At 51.4% G+C, this 16,902-nt stretch overlaps 1 protein-coding gene across 2 annotated transcripts; it reads left to right on the top strand.

The window, feature by feature from the left end:
- Nucleotides 1–2,687: 2,687 nt before the first annotated feature.
- Nucleotides 2,688–16,311, top strand: Selplg (selectin P ligand). Of its 2 annotated transcripts, XM_076922449.1 has the most exons (3): nucleotides 2,688–2,814; nucleotides 3,785–3,884; nucleotides 14,539–16,311. In XM_076922449.1, exons 1-3 carry the CDS (start codon nucleotides 2,803–2,805, stop codon nucleotides 15,693–15,695), a joined length of 1,269 nt encoding a protein of 422 aa, XP_076778564.1. In that variant the 5' UTR covers nucleotides 2,688–2,802; the 3' UTR covers nucleotides 15,696–16,311. The 2 variants fall into 2 exon arrangements, with proteins under 2 accessions (XP_076778564.1, XP_076778563.1); XM_076922448.1 differs by lacking the exons at nucleotides 2,688–2,814; nucleotides 3,785–3,884 and adding an exon at nucleotides 4,755–4,919.
- Nucleotides 16,312–16,902: the final 591 nt, after the last annotated feature.

The raw sequence follows: 16,902 nt of genomic DNA, 5'->3' as shown, positions 1-16,902 counted from the left end.
GAACACTGTGTCTTTTCTACCTACCAGCAGATCATCCTGGGCAAGACACTTCACTCTCCTGGACCTGCTATTTCTTATCTCTAAAATAGGGGCAGCAGTACCTCCTTATGAGATTTTTTTTTTTTTTTTTTTTGGTTTTTTTTTTTTTTTTTTTTTTTTTTGAGACAGAGTTTCTCTGTGTAGCCCTGGCTGTCCTGGAACTCACTCTGTAGACCAGGCTGGCCTCGAACTCAGAAATCCGCCTGCCTCTGCCTCCCAAGTGCTGGGATTAAAGGCGTGTGCCACCACCGCCCAGCCCCTCCTTATGAGATAATCATAACGGTTAAAGAGCCCAGAATAAGGGTTGGGGAACCTGAGCACCAACTATTTCTTAGTGCTAGGTTCTGTGCTAGGACAAGGAAATGCCACACCAAGCAAAATAGTCAAGGCTTTCCTCCCAAAGCTTCCAGGAAGACTTCACTCATCAAGCAGGGACAGGACTGGGTGCTCTGGAATCATAGGGAAGGGATGTGGCCATCTGGGGAGGCACACGACTTGGGTCTGGTAAGTGGTAATTGTTGATTAAAAGGAAAAGAAAAAATGCCCCAGGCAGAAGAAACACAAGCCACGGCCATGGAGACAAATACTGTGTTTGTAAATAAAGTTTTATTGATACTCAATTCATCAATTTGTTCATATAGCTGGTGTTGTGACTTTAACAGATCCACAGAGACAGTAAAGATCTACTGTCTGGGGCTGGAGGGATGGCTCAGTGGTTAGAGCACTGGATGCTCTTCCAGAGGTCCTGAGTTCAATTCCCAGCAACCACATGGTGGCTCCCAACCATCTGTAATGGGATCTGATGCCCTCTTTTGGTGTGTCTGAAGACAGTTATAGTGCACTCATATATAAGGGACCTGGGGGCTAGCACACGCAAGGGATCTGGGTTCAATCAACAGGACCTAAAAAATACAACACATGAACACGACACCATTATAGGAATTTATGTATATGTTGGCTCCTTAAAGCCGGCAGCTCCAGGCAGGCGAGAGGTGAGAGAGGTCCCAGCCCTAAGAAACACACCCAGCCGGGAGTCTTGTCGAAGCAGGAACTCAGCTTTAATGCAACAGCCTCTTGTTTATATGAACTCGGAGCATAGGGAGGAGGGGTTTTGGTGGGGTGAGATGACCTAGGGGAAGGGTGACAGAGGGTATGGGGTGACTGACAGGGCCAATGGCAAAGCTTTACATCAGCAACAGAACAGGTCTTGCTGAGTCACCCCGTATGGAAGTGACTAAAACAGGTCTCAAAACTCGAGCCAGGCTTAGACTCTCCCACAAGGCCGCAGAAACTCGAGCCGGGCTTGGGTTTGTCCACAAGGCCCAAACCAGGGCCAAAATGGGGCCCAATCATGTATATATTAAAAAATAAAATAAAATCAAAGTAGACGGGGGCAAAGAAAGGGCTTCCATACCACTTCTGGGACAGCCACACGGGCTCAACACTGAGCAAGCCCTGGGGCCCACAATTCAGCTTTGCTGATTACTTGTGTCTGTGTCCTGCTTTTCCCTTGAGGGGTGGGACCCGCTTTACAGGCCTCCTCCACCCCCTCTTGTCTGTTTTGAAGCAGAGGCTCACAGTAGCTTCCTTCCTGAAGTTCAGCATGTAGACCAGGCTGTCCTCAAACAGAGATTCACCTGCCTCTGCCTTCCAAGTGCTGGGATTAAAGATATGCGCCACCCTTCGGGGCCCTGTTTGTGTTTTGTTTTGTTTTGTTTTGTTGACATAGATCCACAGCCCTGGCTATTCTGGAACACCATCTGTTGTTCAAGCTGAACTTGAAGTGGCTGTAATCCTCCCACCTGGGCCCACAGAGCACCAGAATTACAAGTGTGTGCCACCACACCCAGGTCCTCAAACCTCTTATGCAAATGATGGCTGCTGTGGTCTGTAACTGATTTTTGACTCTTTCCAGGCTCCGTTTCTAAAAAGCAGAGCAGAGACTGGCCTGCAATCCCAGCTATCTGGGCGGTAGGATCAAGGTAGGTTCAAGGATTGCCTGGGCCACAGAGTGAGTTCAAAGCCAGCCTTGGGGATTTAGCAAGGGCCTGTCTCAGTCAAAGGTCGGGGGAGAAGAGAGCTTGTCAACATCCATGCCTGATAACAGTGATCCCCCTGCACTCTGAATACCCACGGTGTGCTTAAGGGAAACTGAGATAAAAGGAAAGAAATGTTTTTTTTTTTTTAAGTTTATTTAAACAATGATTCATAAATTATGAAGTTTGAGGCTGACAGGATGGCTAAAGGCGCTTGCCAAAAAGCCTCACAGCCTGAGTTCAATCCCCAGGACTCAGAAGGCTCCCAAAAGTTGCCCTTTGACCTGTACATGTGCACTCATGAGCACATGCACACACATGCAGACAGACAGACAGACAGGCAGACAGACACAATGTAGTAAAAATTAATAAATCAAGAGGCTTCAAGCCAGACAAAGTTCAGGAGCCCGGCCAAGGCTACTTGGATACACAAAAGGAAAGCAAAGATCTGATTGGCTTGGAAGACTCCTAGTGAGCGATTATACCTGTATTGGCTACTTCTGATTGGTCGAGTGCAAGTTCAGACTGTCTGTAAGGAGCTCTAAGAAAAAACCGCTAAAGCTTTGCTTGCGTCTGTTTGCAAATCAAACAGGGCCTGTCTGTCCGTGACCGCCTGTCTTTCAGTCTGCCTCCTTTCAAGTTCAAGCATGAATATGGTTTTTAGCCCCCGAGCCATATTCCACCACGGGACAGATTTCCGTGGCGTGGGACTTAGGTGTTTCCCCAAATGTTCCCCCAGGTGAGTACCATTGCTCTGTCCCTGAGTGAGGTGGGGGAGTCTCCTGGGCTCCTTTCCGAGAGGCACAGACCTGCTCACGGTGAGCATGCGCCTTGCAGGTGTCAGGTGCAGGAGGGTGTGGCTTTATGGCCCCCGAGAAAGGAAAGCACGAACTGGAATCCAGGTCGCTGGCTGCCGCAAGTCTCCCTGCTTGAGGGACCCTGACAGGGCTGAAGGGCCGCTTCCTCCCGCCACATAAGCAGGCTGGGGTGAAGCTGGGTGGCGGAGCATTTGCCGGCATGCCAGGCAAAGAACAGTTGCAATTCCCTCCCATGCTGCTTACGTCACAGCCCGGACCTGAGTCCTGTTGCTGCAGTGATCTGTCTGTTCAGCCGGGCTCAGCTGTGGGATCCGGCGCTGGCTTCCTTAGGTGGCTGAAAGGTCCTGACATGGCTGACGGGAGCCTTGGGTCTGTCTGTCTGTCTGTCTGGTTGGTTTTGTTTTGTTTGCTTGCTTGCTTTATTTTAAACTATCTTGTGTATTTGTGTTTTGTGCATATCTGTGCACACATTTGTGTGTGTTTGTGTGTGTGTGTGAGAGAGAGAGAGAGACAGAGACAGAGAAACAGAGAGGCAGAGATAAAGAACAACTTTTTCAGGATTCAGTTCTACTTGGCAGATTCCAGGACTTGAACTCAGGTTATCAGGGTTTGGCAGCAGGCACCCTCTCCTCAGCCCTGTTTTGTATTTTGAGACAAGCTATGTGACCCTGGTTGCCCTGACACTGTATAACCCAGACTGGCCTCAGCCTCTCAAGTGCTGGGATGGCAGGCACACACCACCTCGCCCTCTGGTTTTGTTTTCAACAACTTGTGTATACACACAGGCACCGTGCAAGGCAGGGTATGGCCTTCTCTCTACATGAGTCCTGAGCCTGGCCTTGCAAAACTGCAGGGCAGACCCTGGAGGCTCATCCATTTGTCTGCTTCCAGATTCATGATGGGCATGCCTGGCCTCCAGCCTCTGCCTGTGCTACCCTCAGTCTCCTGCCTGACTCTACAGCTCACCCTGGAGTGACATGTTTACTGGAGGGTATGTGGTAATCGTCTACCAACCTGTTAACTGGCTGGCCTCACCATCCCATGGACAAGGGGGATGGCATGAGACTGTGGCTGGTGTTCAACCCAAGATGGAGGGTTGGCCAAAGGAGCAGATAAGGGAGAAACCCATTGGGGAATGGCCCTCCCTGCCCAGGGAGTCCTTGATTGCTGCTAAAGGGACCTGCTGGATTATTCATGGAGTGGTTAAGACAGGGACTTACTCTTTAGCCCAGGCTAGCCTCAGACCCACAGTGCTCTTCCTGCCTTGGCATCCCCCGTGCTGAGATTAGAAGTGAGAGCCACTACACCCGGTTATGTAGAACCTTGTGAGAGGAAAAGCCTCTTATAGCCCCGGAGAAGGGTCCTAAGGCCAAGCTGAGCTGTAGAGATGTAGAGGGATTGGGGGATATGTACACCCATGCATGTCACACACACACACACACACACACACACACACACACGTACACACGCATATGCATACACACATGCACACATGCATGTGCACACACATGTATACACACGTGCACACATGAGCACACACACATATATACATGTACATGCACACACATACACACACATGTGCATACACACATGTATCCACACACGTGCACACACACACACACACAAGTCACTCTACCCATAAGCCTCATAGAGGTGGGTGCTTTACCGTTCCTGCCCCTCTGCCTCCCGTTCTCCATCTCCAATAGAATTGGGACCCGCTCTCCCTCCCTCCCATCTGGTCTCTGCCTCCTATGGCAGACTTTTGCTATCAGCCCCAACATACCGCCACCACACTGCCCACCCAACTTTAATCAGACTTGTCACCAAAGCTGTCACAAACAAGGGGGTGTGGGGCGTCACGTGGCCAGCCTGAGTAACCACATTCTCGCTTCCTTCTTCCACACCCTGCCGTTGGGGGAAGGCGGACTGGGACCACAAGTGTCTGGCAGTGTGGACTGGGGCCTTGTCACTGAGGCAGAGTCGCTTCTGGGCCCTGAGGTAGCTGCCCCATGCTCTGCTGGGCACGGTAAGCCTGGTTTGCAAAACCATGGGGTGTGGCCGGGGACCCAAGGGACAAGAGGCTCACCTTCGCATTGGTGGCGCCTGGGCCCTTCTGAGTGGCACTGACACTCGGGGCCGAGGTCTCCCAGGAGACTGGGGCTTCTCCACTTAGGCTGAAAATGCCCAGCTGCCGTCTGTTTACCAGGCTGCTGCCTTGCAGTCTCTGAATGGAGACTCAGAGAAGTCCGGGGCCCTCTCCCTGGAAACTGTCCCACCCTTCCTCTCATCAGTGAGAAGCTCAAGGCCAGAGCTGCTGAGACTAAATCTGGACTCGTCCAGAAAGGGTGTGGAGATTGTCTTGAGGTTGCTAAGGCATGAGACATTTCTTGGGATATTCATTCTCTCTCTCTCTCTCTCTCTCTCTCAAATCAGATATGGTCTCCATTTGTTCATTAGGCTGCCTTGTAACTCTGTGTAGCCCAGGCTAGCCTCTTGCCTCAGCCTCATGCTAGGGTTGCAGGCATGTACCACCAATACCAGCCTTCTTTGATCTAAATTTTCATTTATTATTGTTATTAATACTTATTATTATTATAATTTGCATGCGTGCACATGGCATGTGCACTTGTGTGCACAAGCAGGCACATGGGTGTCCTGTGACATGTGTGGAGGTCAGAGGATAACTCGGAGGAGTCAGTTCTCTTCCACGGTGGGTTCTGGGAACTGAACTCAAGCCATAGGTTTTTTTGCAGCAAGCACTTTGACCCTCGGAGCCGCATAGCCTCCACCCTGACCCTTTGGGGTGTGTGTGTGTGTGTGTGTGTGTGTGTGTGTGCGTGTATTTAAATTAAATCAAATTGAGAAACAGTCCTTGTTCATAGGAAATTGCTTTTAAATTGGTCTTATTATTTTTAAAGGTGTTCTGTGTACTTGTGTTTGAGGGTGTGTATGTCTTCGTATCACATGTGCTGAGCCATCTCTTCCGGGGCTCATTGTTTTCGAGACAATCTCGTGTAGCCCAGGCCGGCCCCAAACTTACCATGTAGCCAAGGATGACCCTAATTCTGTGCCTCCATGTCTCAAGTGCTATGATTGTGGGCATGTACCTCTGCCACACCTGATGCTGGAAGTCAAAGCCAGAGCTTCAAGCATGCTAGGAGAGCACACAGCCTGCTAGCCACACCCCTAGTCCATTCCCGCTAGCCACACCCCTAGTCCATTCTCAAGAGCTTGTACTTGGGATCTAATGGAGACTATAGGGGACCCGAAGACCCAAGCAGGTCCCATTCCCTCCCCCCACTCCTGCAGACTTGTGTTCTTTGCTGAGTGAGGTTGGGGTTTGAGGCAGCCTCATTTGCAAGCTCAGCAAATGCCCTGCCTCTGAGCATCCTCCAGCAGGTTGCCCTGGAGCTGGAGATTGCTATTGTCCGGACTTCTCTGGGTTTCTGCTGGTCTCCTTTCCCCATAACTAATTTTCATCTGCAAGGGCCTGGCCTCTTGGTGTCCAAGGGTTAGGGAGGTGGCTTTTCTGGGTGTCTCCGTTGGTACCACACCCTGTGGGGAAGGTTCCTTCCTTACCAGCTTGGCCAATAGCCAGAGAGCTGAAACTGGGGAACAGAAAGGACTGGGTCCTCCTTCCAAGCTTTCCAGAAAACCTAGGTTGGGTCCTGGGTGGGTCACCAGAGGGGCTTTGGGGTCACCCAGATGCTCCTGGTGGATGGTGCTGTTGTTTGTAGGTGGGAAAACCAGGCTCTGAGGGGAGAGGCAGCTACACATGACGTCATAGCCAAGAAGGCACTCAACTAGGTGTGGCACAGGCCTTCTGGCTGCAGGACCCTGTGTCCATGGGGACCAGGTCTCTCAGTCCCCTTTACTGTATAGAGCAGGAAGCAGGTAGCGCAGGACACTGGGAGGAGACAGGCTGGCTGGGCTGTGTGCTATCCGTGCCTCTTTAGAAAACCAGGGAAAGCTCTCCTTCAGTTAATTTGTGCTAAACCACAGGCCCCATAGCTGGTCAGTGCCCTGGGGCTCTAACAAGCGAAGCTTGGATCCTGGAGTTAGGGAGACCCCGGTTATCTAACACTGTGCCTGTGGCCTTGCGAGGGGCCATGGGATATTAAGTAGATGCATAGGATGTTCCCGAGTAAAAAGTTGCAGGGCTCAGGGATGGAGGTGCAACACTTTTAAGCTCAACACTTTCTAGAGGCAGAGGCAGGCAGAGCTCTTATGAGTTTGAGGCCAGTCTGCTCTACATAGTTAGTTCCAGGCCAGCCAGGCGGTATATAATGAGACTACATCTGTCTATAGAGATAGATAGATAGATAGATAGATAGATAGATAGATAGATAGATAGACAGATAAGAGGCCAAGTGTCAATAGGTCTAATCTCAGTACTTGGAAGGCAGAGGCAGGAGACTCAATAATTCAAGGTCATTTGGGGCTACAGCCAGTTGTAGGCTAGCCTGGGCTACATGAGCCTGCCTCAGCGCAAACATAAAGTGGGAATGGAGAAACAGCACGCAGGTGCAACACTGGGGGGTTCAGAACGCAGATGGTTGTGGCGCTGAGCTTCCGGAGTGGGGCTGAGACGGCTCTGCAGGGGGATTGTCTGGCTTCAAGCTCCTGCTCCTGGCCACCCACTGCAGGCTCTGGGCACCCAGTGGACTTCAGGGTGACAGCCCCTATCCTTCAGTAGGGGATGCACCAGGGACTCACAGACAGGTTTTACAGCCTTGCCCAGCATGCAGGGCTCACTCGGAACATGTGACTCACGAACCTGAGGAAGCTGAGACCGAGGGTGGTGTCCAGGTCCTGCCTGAGAGGCTTCTGGGGAATCTCAGTTCTGTAAGGAAGCCAAAGGCCAGTCACAGCCTGCTCCATGGTTGGGGATTTCCCAGGACTCGGCCGTGGTGAGCAGGGGAGCCCCTTGCCCTAAATGCAAAATTCAAAATTATGACAATGAGCCATTTGTGGTTTTAGAACCAGCACTTAGGAAGCAGAGACAGTTGGATCCCTGTTAGTTCGAGACCAGCCTGGTCTCCATAGTGAGTTTCCAGACTAGCCAGGGCCACATAGAGAAACCCTGTTTCAAGATGATGATGATGATGATGGTGATGATGATGATGACAACTGACTTTTATTGAGCATTTACTGTTTGCTGAGCATCTCACAAGGACCATCCTCCGCTCACCCCCAGCAGCCCCATGAGGAGTGGATTCTCTTGCCTCTGCACACACTGATCTTACCAATGTTATGATTTATGATTCCCTACCCTCACGGCACTGTGAAAGTGACGGCCATTCTGGAGAACCCATGTTCTGGGTTTTGAGTTTGATCTATCCTGGGCTATCAATTCTTATACCCTGTAGGCTGGTGTTAGACGATGTTACCCAGCTGCAGGCTAAGGTGAGCGTTCCCAGCATGCTTTAGGTGGGCCTGGCTACTCCATGTGTCAGGTCAAGTGTGCTGATGTATTTCTTACCTGCTCATGCTACCGTGGACTTATAGGGACTATACCCTATGGTAAACTGAGGCACAGCTGTACTGTAGATGAGATATCCATGGCTCTGAGGGGTAAACTGAGTTGCCCAAGGCCACACAGCTTTCAAACTGTTTGATCTGACTCCACGCAGTGTCCCATCCACCAGGATATACACCCCTCATAGGACCCAGGGTGCCTGCACCTCAGTCTCCCCTGGTTGTTGGTCTAGACCTTGCTTCTCTTGGAGGCTGAGACTTTGAGATGATGTTCAGGGTCCAAGATTCATGGAGGAATGAGACCCCTGGAAGCCTGTTCTTCATAACTGACAGCGGTTAGGGAGATAGCTACCGGTTAAGGGTGAAGGACAGGAAACAGGCAAGCATCAAGACAAATCGGATGTGGCTGTCTTCACCCTCGGGGAGCTCAGCCCAGCCCCAATCTTGTTTTCCTGTCTTCAGAGGAGGGGAGGGGCAAGCCATCCCTCCAAGGCTTGCTGTCCTCATCAGTATCATGAGGATCCTGAGATCTGCTGCTCCCCTGGGAGAAGATGGGGGAGTTCAATCACAGAAGAACCCACTCATGGTGGAGGTGTGATGTGGGTTTTACGAGAGTCACTTACCTTGGAGAGCACACAGGGATGTCAGGAAAATATCCACCAGTGGAGCCCCTGGAGGGCGGACTCTGGTCCACCTGCTGTGGGCGTGGCTCACCTGCAGTGGGCGTGGCTCGCACTGGAGCCATTTGATTCCGTCCTCTGCAAGGACAGATACTACTACAGTGTTACAGGGTCTGTCCTTTTGAGGTACACAGACGACAGGGAGCAGCCTGGAGCGCCCAGTGGCCCTGCTTTTTTGGAGACTGGGGGATGTCTGTGATGTATGACGTCTGGGTCAAGCGGATCGCTCTCGCCAAGCCCAGGCACAGAGATGTGAGCTTTCTGAGGGAATCAGTGCCGAGCAAATGTTCTACCACAGAGACACGCCCCCAGCCAGGAGACACATCTCCAGCTCTTGGCTTGTTTATTTATTTACTATTACACCTGGACCCCTTCTTGCCTCTGCCTCCCAAGTGCTGGGATTGCACCTATGCATCAGCGTGCCTGGCCATATTTTTTAAAAGAAATTACATTAGTTAATGTATTTACTTATTTACGTGAGACAGGGTCTTGTTGTGGTGTCCAGGCTGGTCTCAAGCGCTTGGTCTGCAGTGGTTCTCCTGAGCGGCAAGCACACCAGGAGCCTCCACCCTGCGCCTTACTTCCCGCAACAGGGAGGGAAGTTCCCTTCCTGGCTGCCCAGGGTTGCAGCATGCTCGCTCATCTCCACGGCCTCTGAGCCTGAGGCCTCTCTCCCTGCGTCCCCACAGAAGGTGCTCCCTGCGTCCTTCCCTTCAGAAGCCGACATCTGGGACATTTTTGAAGCAATGTCACTCACTTTACCTATGAGGCAGCTGAGGGTCAGAGAAGGCGCTCAGAGTCACACAGTTACTGTAAGGATGAGTGTGGGACTCAGGCCAGCTGGGTCTTCACCATAGGTCTCCTGCACGCTCAGGGGATTGTGGGTAGAACAGATAGCCACCTATGGAGAGAGCCCCTCAGGACTCCTGCCCTTCAGACCCTCCAAGCTGTCTTGCCCCAAGGAACTCGCCTCTGTAGTGCCCCTACCCCCTTCTTTCAGGAAGTGGTTGCGTCTCTACCTTCCAGGAACCAAGGGGAGGTGTGTGTGTTTGTGTGCGCAGGGTCGGCATTGTTATGATGACATGGACCTCGGCACAGGGTGGCTTCTTCCTGCATTGCCCCACCCCCAACCCAGGAAAATGGGGCTGAGGCGGGACCATGTATTCCTCCCCAGAAGGAACTCTGCTCAGAGAGGCAAGCATCTGTCTCCAGGTCACACAGCTTCTAAGATGCAGTGTCTGGACCTCCTCCCACCCTACACCATAGTCTTCTAGGACCTTGGTTTCTGAGCAAGGCCTGGCCTTTCCCCCAATCAGGACTCAAGCTCCCAAGTGGCCCCACAGGCCTGAGCTGAGCCCTCTGCAAATCGTCTCTGCTGTTCACTAGGGCTGTGTTCTCAGGTAACTATCCCTGCAAGTACTGTACTCTTGGTTTTCACAGGGTTTTTGTTATATGTGATCAAGCTGGGCTTGATGGTGCACACCTTAATCCAGCAGGCAGAGGCAGGCAGATCTCTGAGAGTTCAAGGCCAGCCTGGTCTACAGATAGAGTTTTAGGAGAGCCAGGACTACGTAGAGAAACCCTGTCTCAAAACAATAAAAAACCAAGAAAAAAAAAAAAACTCATAAAGATGCATTATTTTAAAAAGTCAGCAAGCCGGGCGGTGGTGGCGCACGCCTTTAATCCCAGCACTTGGGAGGCAGAGGCAGGCGGATTTCTGAGTTCGAGGCCAGCCTGGTCTACAGAGTGAGTTCCAGGACAGCCAGGGCTACACAGAGAAACCCTGTCTCAAAAAACCAAAAAAAAAAAAAAAAAAAAAAAAAGTCAGCAAAATTGTAAGTAACCTGTGAAGGAGGTCAGATAGAGCAAAGCAAAAAAGGGCCCACAGATTAGAGTCGCCTTGTCCCTCCCTCCTGCCTGCCAATCACAGGAGTAAAGGATACAGGAAATGACAGGTGTGCTGCAGTCTGCTGCAGAGATGTTATTGGAGGGGTTGATTACCACTAAAGGGTATCCAGAGCTTGTCACTCACCACAGAGTTTGAAAATTTTTTTTTTAATGTGTTTTAGTGTCCCACCTACATGTGTGTCTGTGTGAGGGCATCAGATGCCCTGGAACTGGAGTTACAGACAGCTGTGAGCTGCCGTATAGATGCTGGGAATTGAACTCAGGACCTCTGGAAGAGCAGCCAGTGCCCTTAACAGCTGAGCCGTCTCTCCAGCCCACCACAGAATTCTTTTTTTTTTTTTTTTTTTTAGAGACAGGGTTTCTCTGTGTAGCCCTGGCTGTCCTGGAACTCACTCTGTAGACCAGACTGGCTTCGAACTCAGAAATCCACCTGCCTCTGCCTCTCAAGTGCTGGGATTAAAGGCGTGCGCCACCACTGCCCGGCGCCACCACAGAATTCTTAAGGGCCAGATTCTGACGTCTATGGCTACTTGGCCAATGCCAGGAAGAAGTGAGGGGACAGGGGGTTACAGGAAAAGGGCTGTTCTTCCTGGCTCCCTCACGGGGAGGACAGCTGTCCCATCTACAGACAAGTCTGGAAGCTGAGAGCTTCCTCCCGGTCACTGAACTTGTAGCTGAGGGCTCTGGGCCCTGAGGAACTTACAGAGTAAGTGGACGGAAGCAATCACAGCAGCCGATGTTGTCTGAGAGCCTGCCGTGGCTCTCATGACATCCCCCAGCGGCTCTGAGGTCTGGTCATCCCCCTGGTCCAAGCAAAGACACAAAGGGAACATGGCAAGAGATGGATGTACTAAGGGGGAAACGCTCAGTGGCTAAGGGCACTTGCTGCTCTTCCAAGTGACCCCAGTTCAGTTCACCCACATCTGGCAGCTCACCACTGACTGTAACTCCAGCTCCAGGGGATCCGTCGCCTCTACCGTCTGCGGGCGCCTGCACGCGCCTGCACTTAGGAACGCATTTTTGAGATTATAATTACATCATTTCTCCCTTCTCTCCTTCTCATTCAAGTTCACGACCTCCGTTTTCACTGTTACATGCATATATGTATGTGTATACACATTTATTCTTAAATATAACCCGCTCCGTCTGTATGATGCTACTCCCATGCATGTTTTCGGAGATGACTGTTCAGTAGTGGATGGCCAGTCGGTGTGCTCTTTCCGACTGGGAGATTGTTTCTCCGCATTTCAGCATCCCTTGGGTGCCTGCAGTTCTTGTGTAGGCCTGAGGCCTTTTCTTGTCCACTTTGGCATGTTTGTGGGTGTCCTTGTTCAGCTCAACTATAACTTTAAAACAACAACAACAACAACAACAAAGACCCGAAGACTGGCAAAGATTGTGTGGGGCAGGGAGGGGACAGAGAGACGAGGTCAGGGATAAGGAGGAACGTAAGGACCAATGAGCTGGCTTTGTCCTCAAACCAGGGCGGGCTCTTCTGCTCGGCCACTGTGCGACACCTGCTGGTCTGCTTATAACTTGTTTCCACAACACTGTTAATAGCTAACACAGACACTAAGGGCTGGTGAGACGGCTCAGCTGATAAAGGCGTCCGCTGCCAAGCCTGACGATGTGAGTTCGAATCCCTGGACCCACAGGAGAGAACTGACTCCTGTGGGTTGTCTTCTGACCCCCGTCTACAACACCATGGCGTGAGCATGCACACAGATGTGCACGTACACATACAGACACAAAATAAATAAGACAAACAAAACCTAGACATTAAGGAGAACACGAAAATGTAAATGCGGGGGGAGGGGGGGGGGAGCTGGAGAGATGGCTCACCCTTGAGAGCACCGCCTGCTTTTGCAGAGGACCTGGGTTCAGTTCCCAGCACCCACATGGTGGTTCACACCTACCTGTAAGTCCAGTGACAGGGGATCTGATGCCCTCTTCTAACTGCTGAGGGCACGTTGTCATACGGGTGGTGCACAGACATACCTGCAGGCAGACAAGACACTCATAGACATAAAAGAAAATAAATATAGATCATGCTGGTTTTGAACTCACAGAGATCCATCTGCCTCTGCCTCCAAAGAACTGGAGTATCCCCATAACCGGCTCAAATTTCTTTTTTAATTTCATGTTTTCAGGCGTTGGGAGTGGAGCCGGGGCTTCGCCCACTCTCAGCAGATTCTCTGACACTGAGTCACAGCCCCCCACTTGATTTCTGCTTTGAGGGGGTTGTTTCTTTTTTTGTGGTGGGGGAGTGTTAGAAATGGGGGTCTCGTGTAGCCCAGGCTAGCCCCAAACTCACTCTGTAGTAGAGGCTAAGCTTGAACTCCTGAGCCTCCTGTTCCTGCCTCCCAAGTGTTGTGATTACAAGCGTGTGTAGCCATGCCCAGACCCTTCAGGCGTCTTTAAACCTTCTTTATTTTTTTTTTTTAAGATTTATTTATTTATTTTATGTGTATGAGTACACTGTCGCTGTCTTCAGAAACACCAGAACAGGGTATCAGATCCCATTACAGATGGTTGTGAACCACCATGTGGTTGCTGGGTATTGAACTCAGGACCTCTGGAAGAGCAGTTGGTGCTCTTAACCGCTGAGCCATCTTTCCAGCTGCCTCTTTGTTTCTCTCTCTCTCTCTCTCTCTCTCTCTCTCTCTCTCTCTCTCTCTCTCTCTCTCTCCCTCCCTCTCTCCCTCTCTCTCTTTCTCCCTCCCTCCCTCTCTCTCTCTTTCTCTCTCCTTCTTTCCTTCCTTCCTTCTTCCTTCCCCCCCCACCACACTTCCCCCCCTCCTTTATTTATTTTTTTCTTTTGACACAGATTCTCATTACGTCATACAGCCTGGCCTTGACCTCAGTAGGTAGCTTGGCCTCCTGCAGTTTTTCTGCCTCAGGCTCTCAACAATCAATTTTAGTAGAAATAAAATATTTGAGGGCTGGAGAGACAGCTTGATGGTTAAAAGCACTTGCTATCGGGCTGGTGAGATGGTTCAGAGGTTAAGAGCACTGACTGCTCTTCCGGAGGTCATGAGTTCAAATCCCAGCAACTACATCTGGAGGACCAGGGTTTGATACCCACCTGCCACATGGCAGCTGACAACTGTGTCTCCGGTTCCAGGTGATCTGACACTGTCCTCAGACACTGCGTGCACGTGATGCACAGACATCCAAGCAGGCCAAATACCCATGTGCACAGAAATAAAATAGTTTTTTTTTTTTAAAAAGTATATATTTAACTGCTGGTCCTCGTAGCTCTGTGCTCAGGAGGTTGAGGCAGGAGGATCAGTAGTTTAAGGGCAGCCTAGGGTGAGACTCATGTCTCAAAAATATAATAAGCAAATAAAATGTAAAAAAGTAGATAAAGGGGGCAGTGGACCCAAATTTAACCAAACTGCTGGAAGGGTGAGGAACCTTCTCTGATAGCTGGTTGGCATTGTTTGTGTGGATAAGCACAAAGCTTCCAGCCAAGGGTCCCATCTCAGGGGATGTCTACCATTACAGACCAGACCAGCACTGTCTTGAGGTCCTTGGCAGGGACAGGCTGACACCACATCTCGGCTCCTGTCTCCCCAGGTACCATGTTCCTACGTTTCCTTTTGCTGCTGACCATCTTAGGCCCTGGCAACAGCCTTCCGCTGTGGGACTCTTGGGGCCACGAAACCAAGGAAGCCTTGAGCCCTGTGCATCTCCGGGAACGGAGACAGGTGGTTGGGGATGAAGATTTTGATGACCCTGACTATATGTATACCACAGATCCCCCAGAACTGCTGAAAAATGTCACCAACACTGTGTCTGCTCACCCTAAGCTTCTGTCCACGACGGCCATGCAAGAGCAGAGCGTTCCCATGGAGGCTGGAACCTCTGAGACAGCCACTGTGAAGGTTGCCACCACTGGTCCTGCTGGCCCAGATGCAGGAAGGCCAGCTGTTGGGATGCTGAGCACAAAACCTGCCACACAGTGGAGTCTAACCACAGGGGAGACGACCATCCAACCGGCATCCACAGAGGCAGAGACCTCTCAGCCAGCATCCCCAATGGCAGAGACCCCTCAGCCAGCACCCACGGAGGCAGAGACCTCTCAGCCAGCACCCACGGAGGCAGAGACCTCAAAGCCAGCACCCACGGAGGCAGAGACCTCAAAGCCAGCACCCACGGAGGCAGAGACCTCAAAGCCAGCACCCACGGAGGCAGAGACCACCCAGCTTCCCAGGAATCAGGCTCTAGAAAGTCTGTTTACAACATCTGCAGCCACAGAAGCTCCTTCCACAGAACCCACTGCCACGGAGACGGCGTCCACAGCGTCTACCGCCTTCCTTGGGTTATCCGTGACTCACAAGGACTTTGGTCACTTACCTGACAGTGGCCTGAAGAAAGGGCTGATCGTTACCCCTGGGAGTTCGCCGGCACCAGCCCCAACCCCACCAGGGACCTCGGACCTCATCCCCGTGAAGCAATGCCTGCTGGTTATCCTCATCTTGGCGTCGCTGGCCACCATCTTCCTGGTGTGCACAGTGGTGCTGGCGGTCCGCCTCTCCCGGAAGACCCACACGTACCCAGTGCGGAACTACTCCCCTACGGAGATGATCTGCATCTCGTCCCTGCTACCTGAGGGGGGCGACGGAGCCCCTGCCACGGCCAATGGAGGCCTGTCCAAGGTCCAGAACCTAAAGACAGAGCCCAGTGGGGACCGAGATGGGGATGACCTCACCCTACACAGCTTCCTCCCTTAGCCTCCCCCGCCCCACCCACCTGAGCGCGACCCTTGCTGGCTCCATGCTCACCCACAGGTCACCAAGGCCATAGATCTGGACTTCCTAGATGAAAGTTATCCACAGGAGTCTTTAGGGAAGGGGCCTTGGACCCCTCCAATCACAGTCCAGAGACCCCAAGGTCCTGAACTTCCTGCTTTGTTCATAGATCCTGGTGTCCTCCAGCTATAGTTAACTGGACTGTACAGTGTTAGTTAAGGTTCTCAACCTGTTTTCTGTTTTGTCTGGAATCCCCTTCCCCAGTTCCTCCCACCGCTGGCTGCGTGCCTCCCTGTAGGTCACTGGATTCCTGTCCTTACATCCTCAAGAAAGACTCAGTTCCCTTATCCCACTCCCAAAGCCATCTTCTTGGTCACCATGGTTACCTGATAAGAAGGAAGCAAGCACTGGGGGGAGGCCACCTTGTCTGCTCCTCTGTCCCCAGTGAGGGACAGCTTGGCTTTCCCAGGCCCCAGGCTTGGAGGGATGATTCCTTCCTTTGGGTCTGTGTGAACCAGAGTTTCTATCCAGTGACAAAGTGACCTCACACTGCAGCCTGGCCCAGCACAGGCACCCAATAAATATATGATAATAGACACTAGATGAGTCCTTCATAAGCCCAGGCTGCTACTTCCGGCCTTCCCAGAGGGCTCTTAGGCCATTGTCCATGCTGCTCTTAGACAATAGAGACTTCTAGTTCACGCTTGGGCAACTGCAAGGGGGCGCTGCAGAGCTTAAGCTGCACGTGGTAGCACATATCCATCATCCCAGCACTAGAGAACTGGAGGATCAGGAGTTCAAGACCATCCTCGGCTAGATAACAGCCTGGGCTACAGGAGACCCTGTCTCAAAGAAAAAAATAAAACTGGGTCTGGCTGGCTGGCTTGGTGGGTGAAGGTTCTTGCTGCCAAGCCAAGCCTCAGGACCTAAGCTCCACCTAATCTCCACGGGGGCCCTCATGGTGGAAGGAGGAGGCCGAATCCCCAAAATTGTTCTCTGACCTCCACACCCACAGGTAACAAATGGACACAACTACACAAGTAAACAAACTAGAGAACTTTATTGAATCCAGCCTTCCCAAGTTGGGCCAAAGGAAGACAGTTCCTTTGGGATTGGCTGATATTTTTCTTTCTTTTCTTTTTTTTTTCTTTTTTTTTTTTTTTAAGATTTATTTATTTACGTTTCTGAG

This window comes from Arvicanthis niloticus, chromosome 24 (genome assembly GCF_011762505.2).
Source record: "Arvicanthis niloticus isolate mArvNil1 chromosome 24, mArvNil1.pat.X, whole genome shotgun sequence".
Taxonomy (NCBI): Eukaryota; Metazoa; Chordata; class Mammalia; order Rodentia; family Muridae; genus Arvicanthis; species Arvicanthis niloticus.
The sequence above is the reverse complement of the archived record's forward strand: the minus strand, read 5'-3'. Positions and strand labels throughout refer to the sequence as shown.

What these genes read in the sequence shown, in the direction of transcription:
- Selplg (XM_076922449.1), top strand. An exon ending in AGTGACATGTTTACTGGAGG is followed by an intron (nt 3,885 to 14,538) that starts GTATGTGGTAAT and finishes CTGTCTCCCCAG; the next exon opens with GTACCATGTTCCTACGTTTC.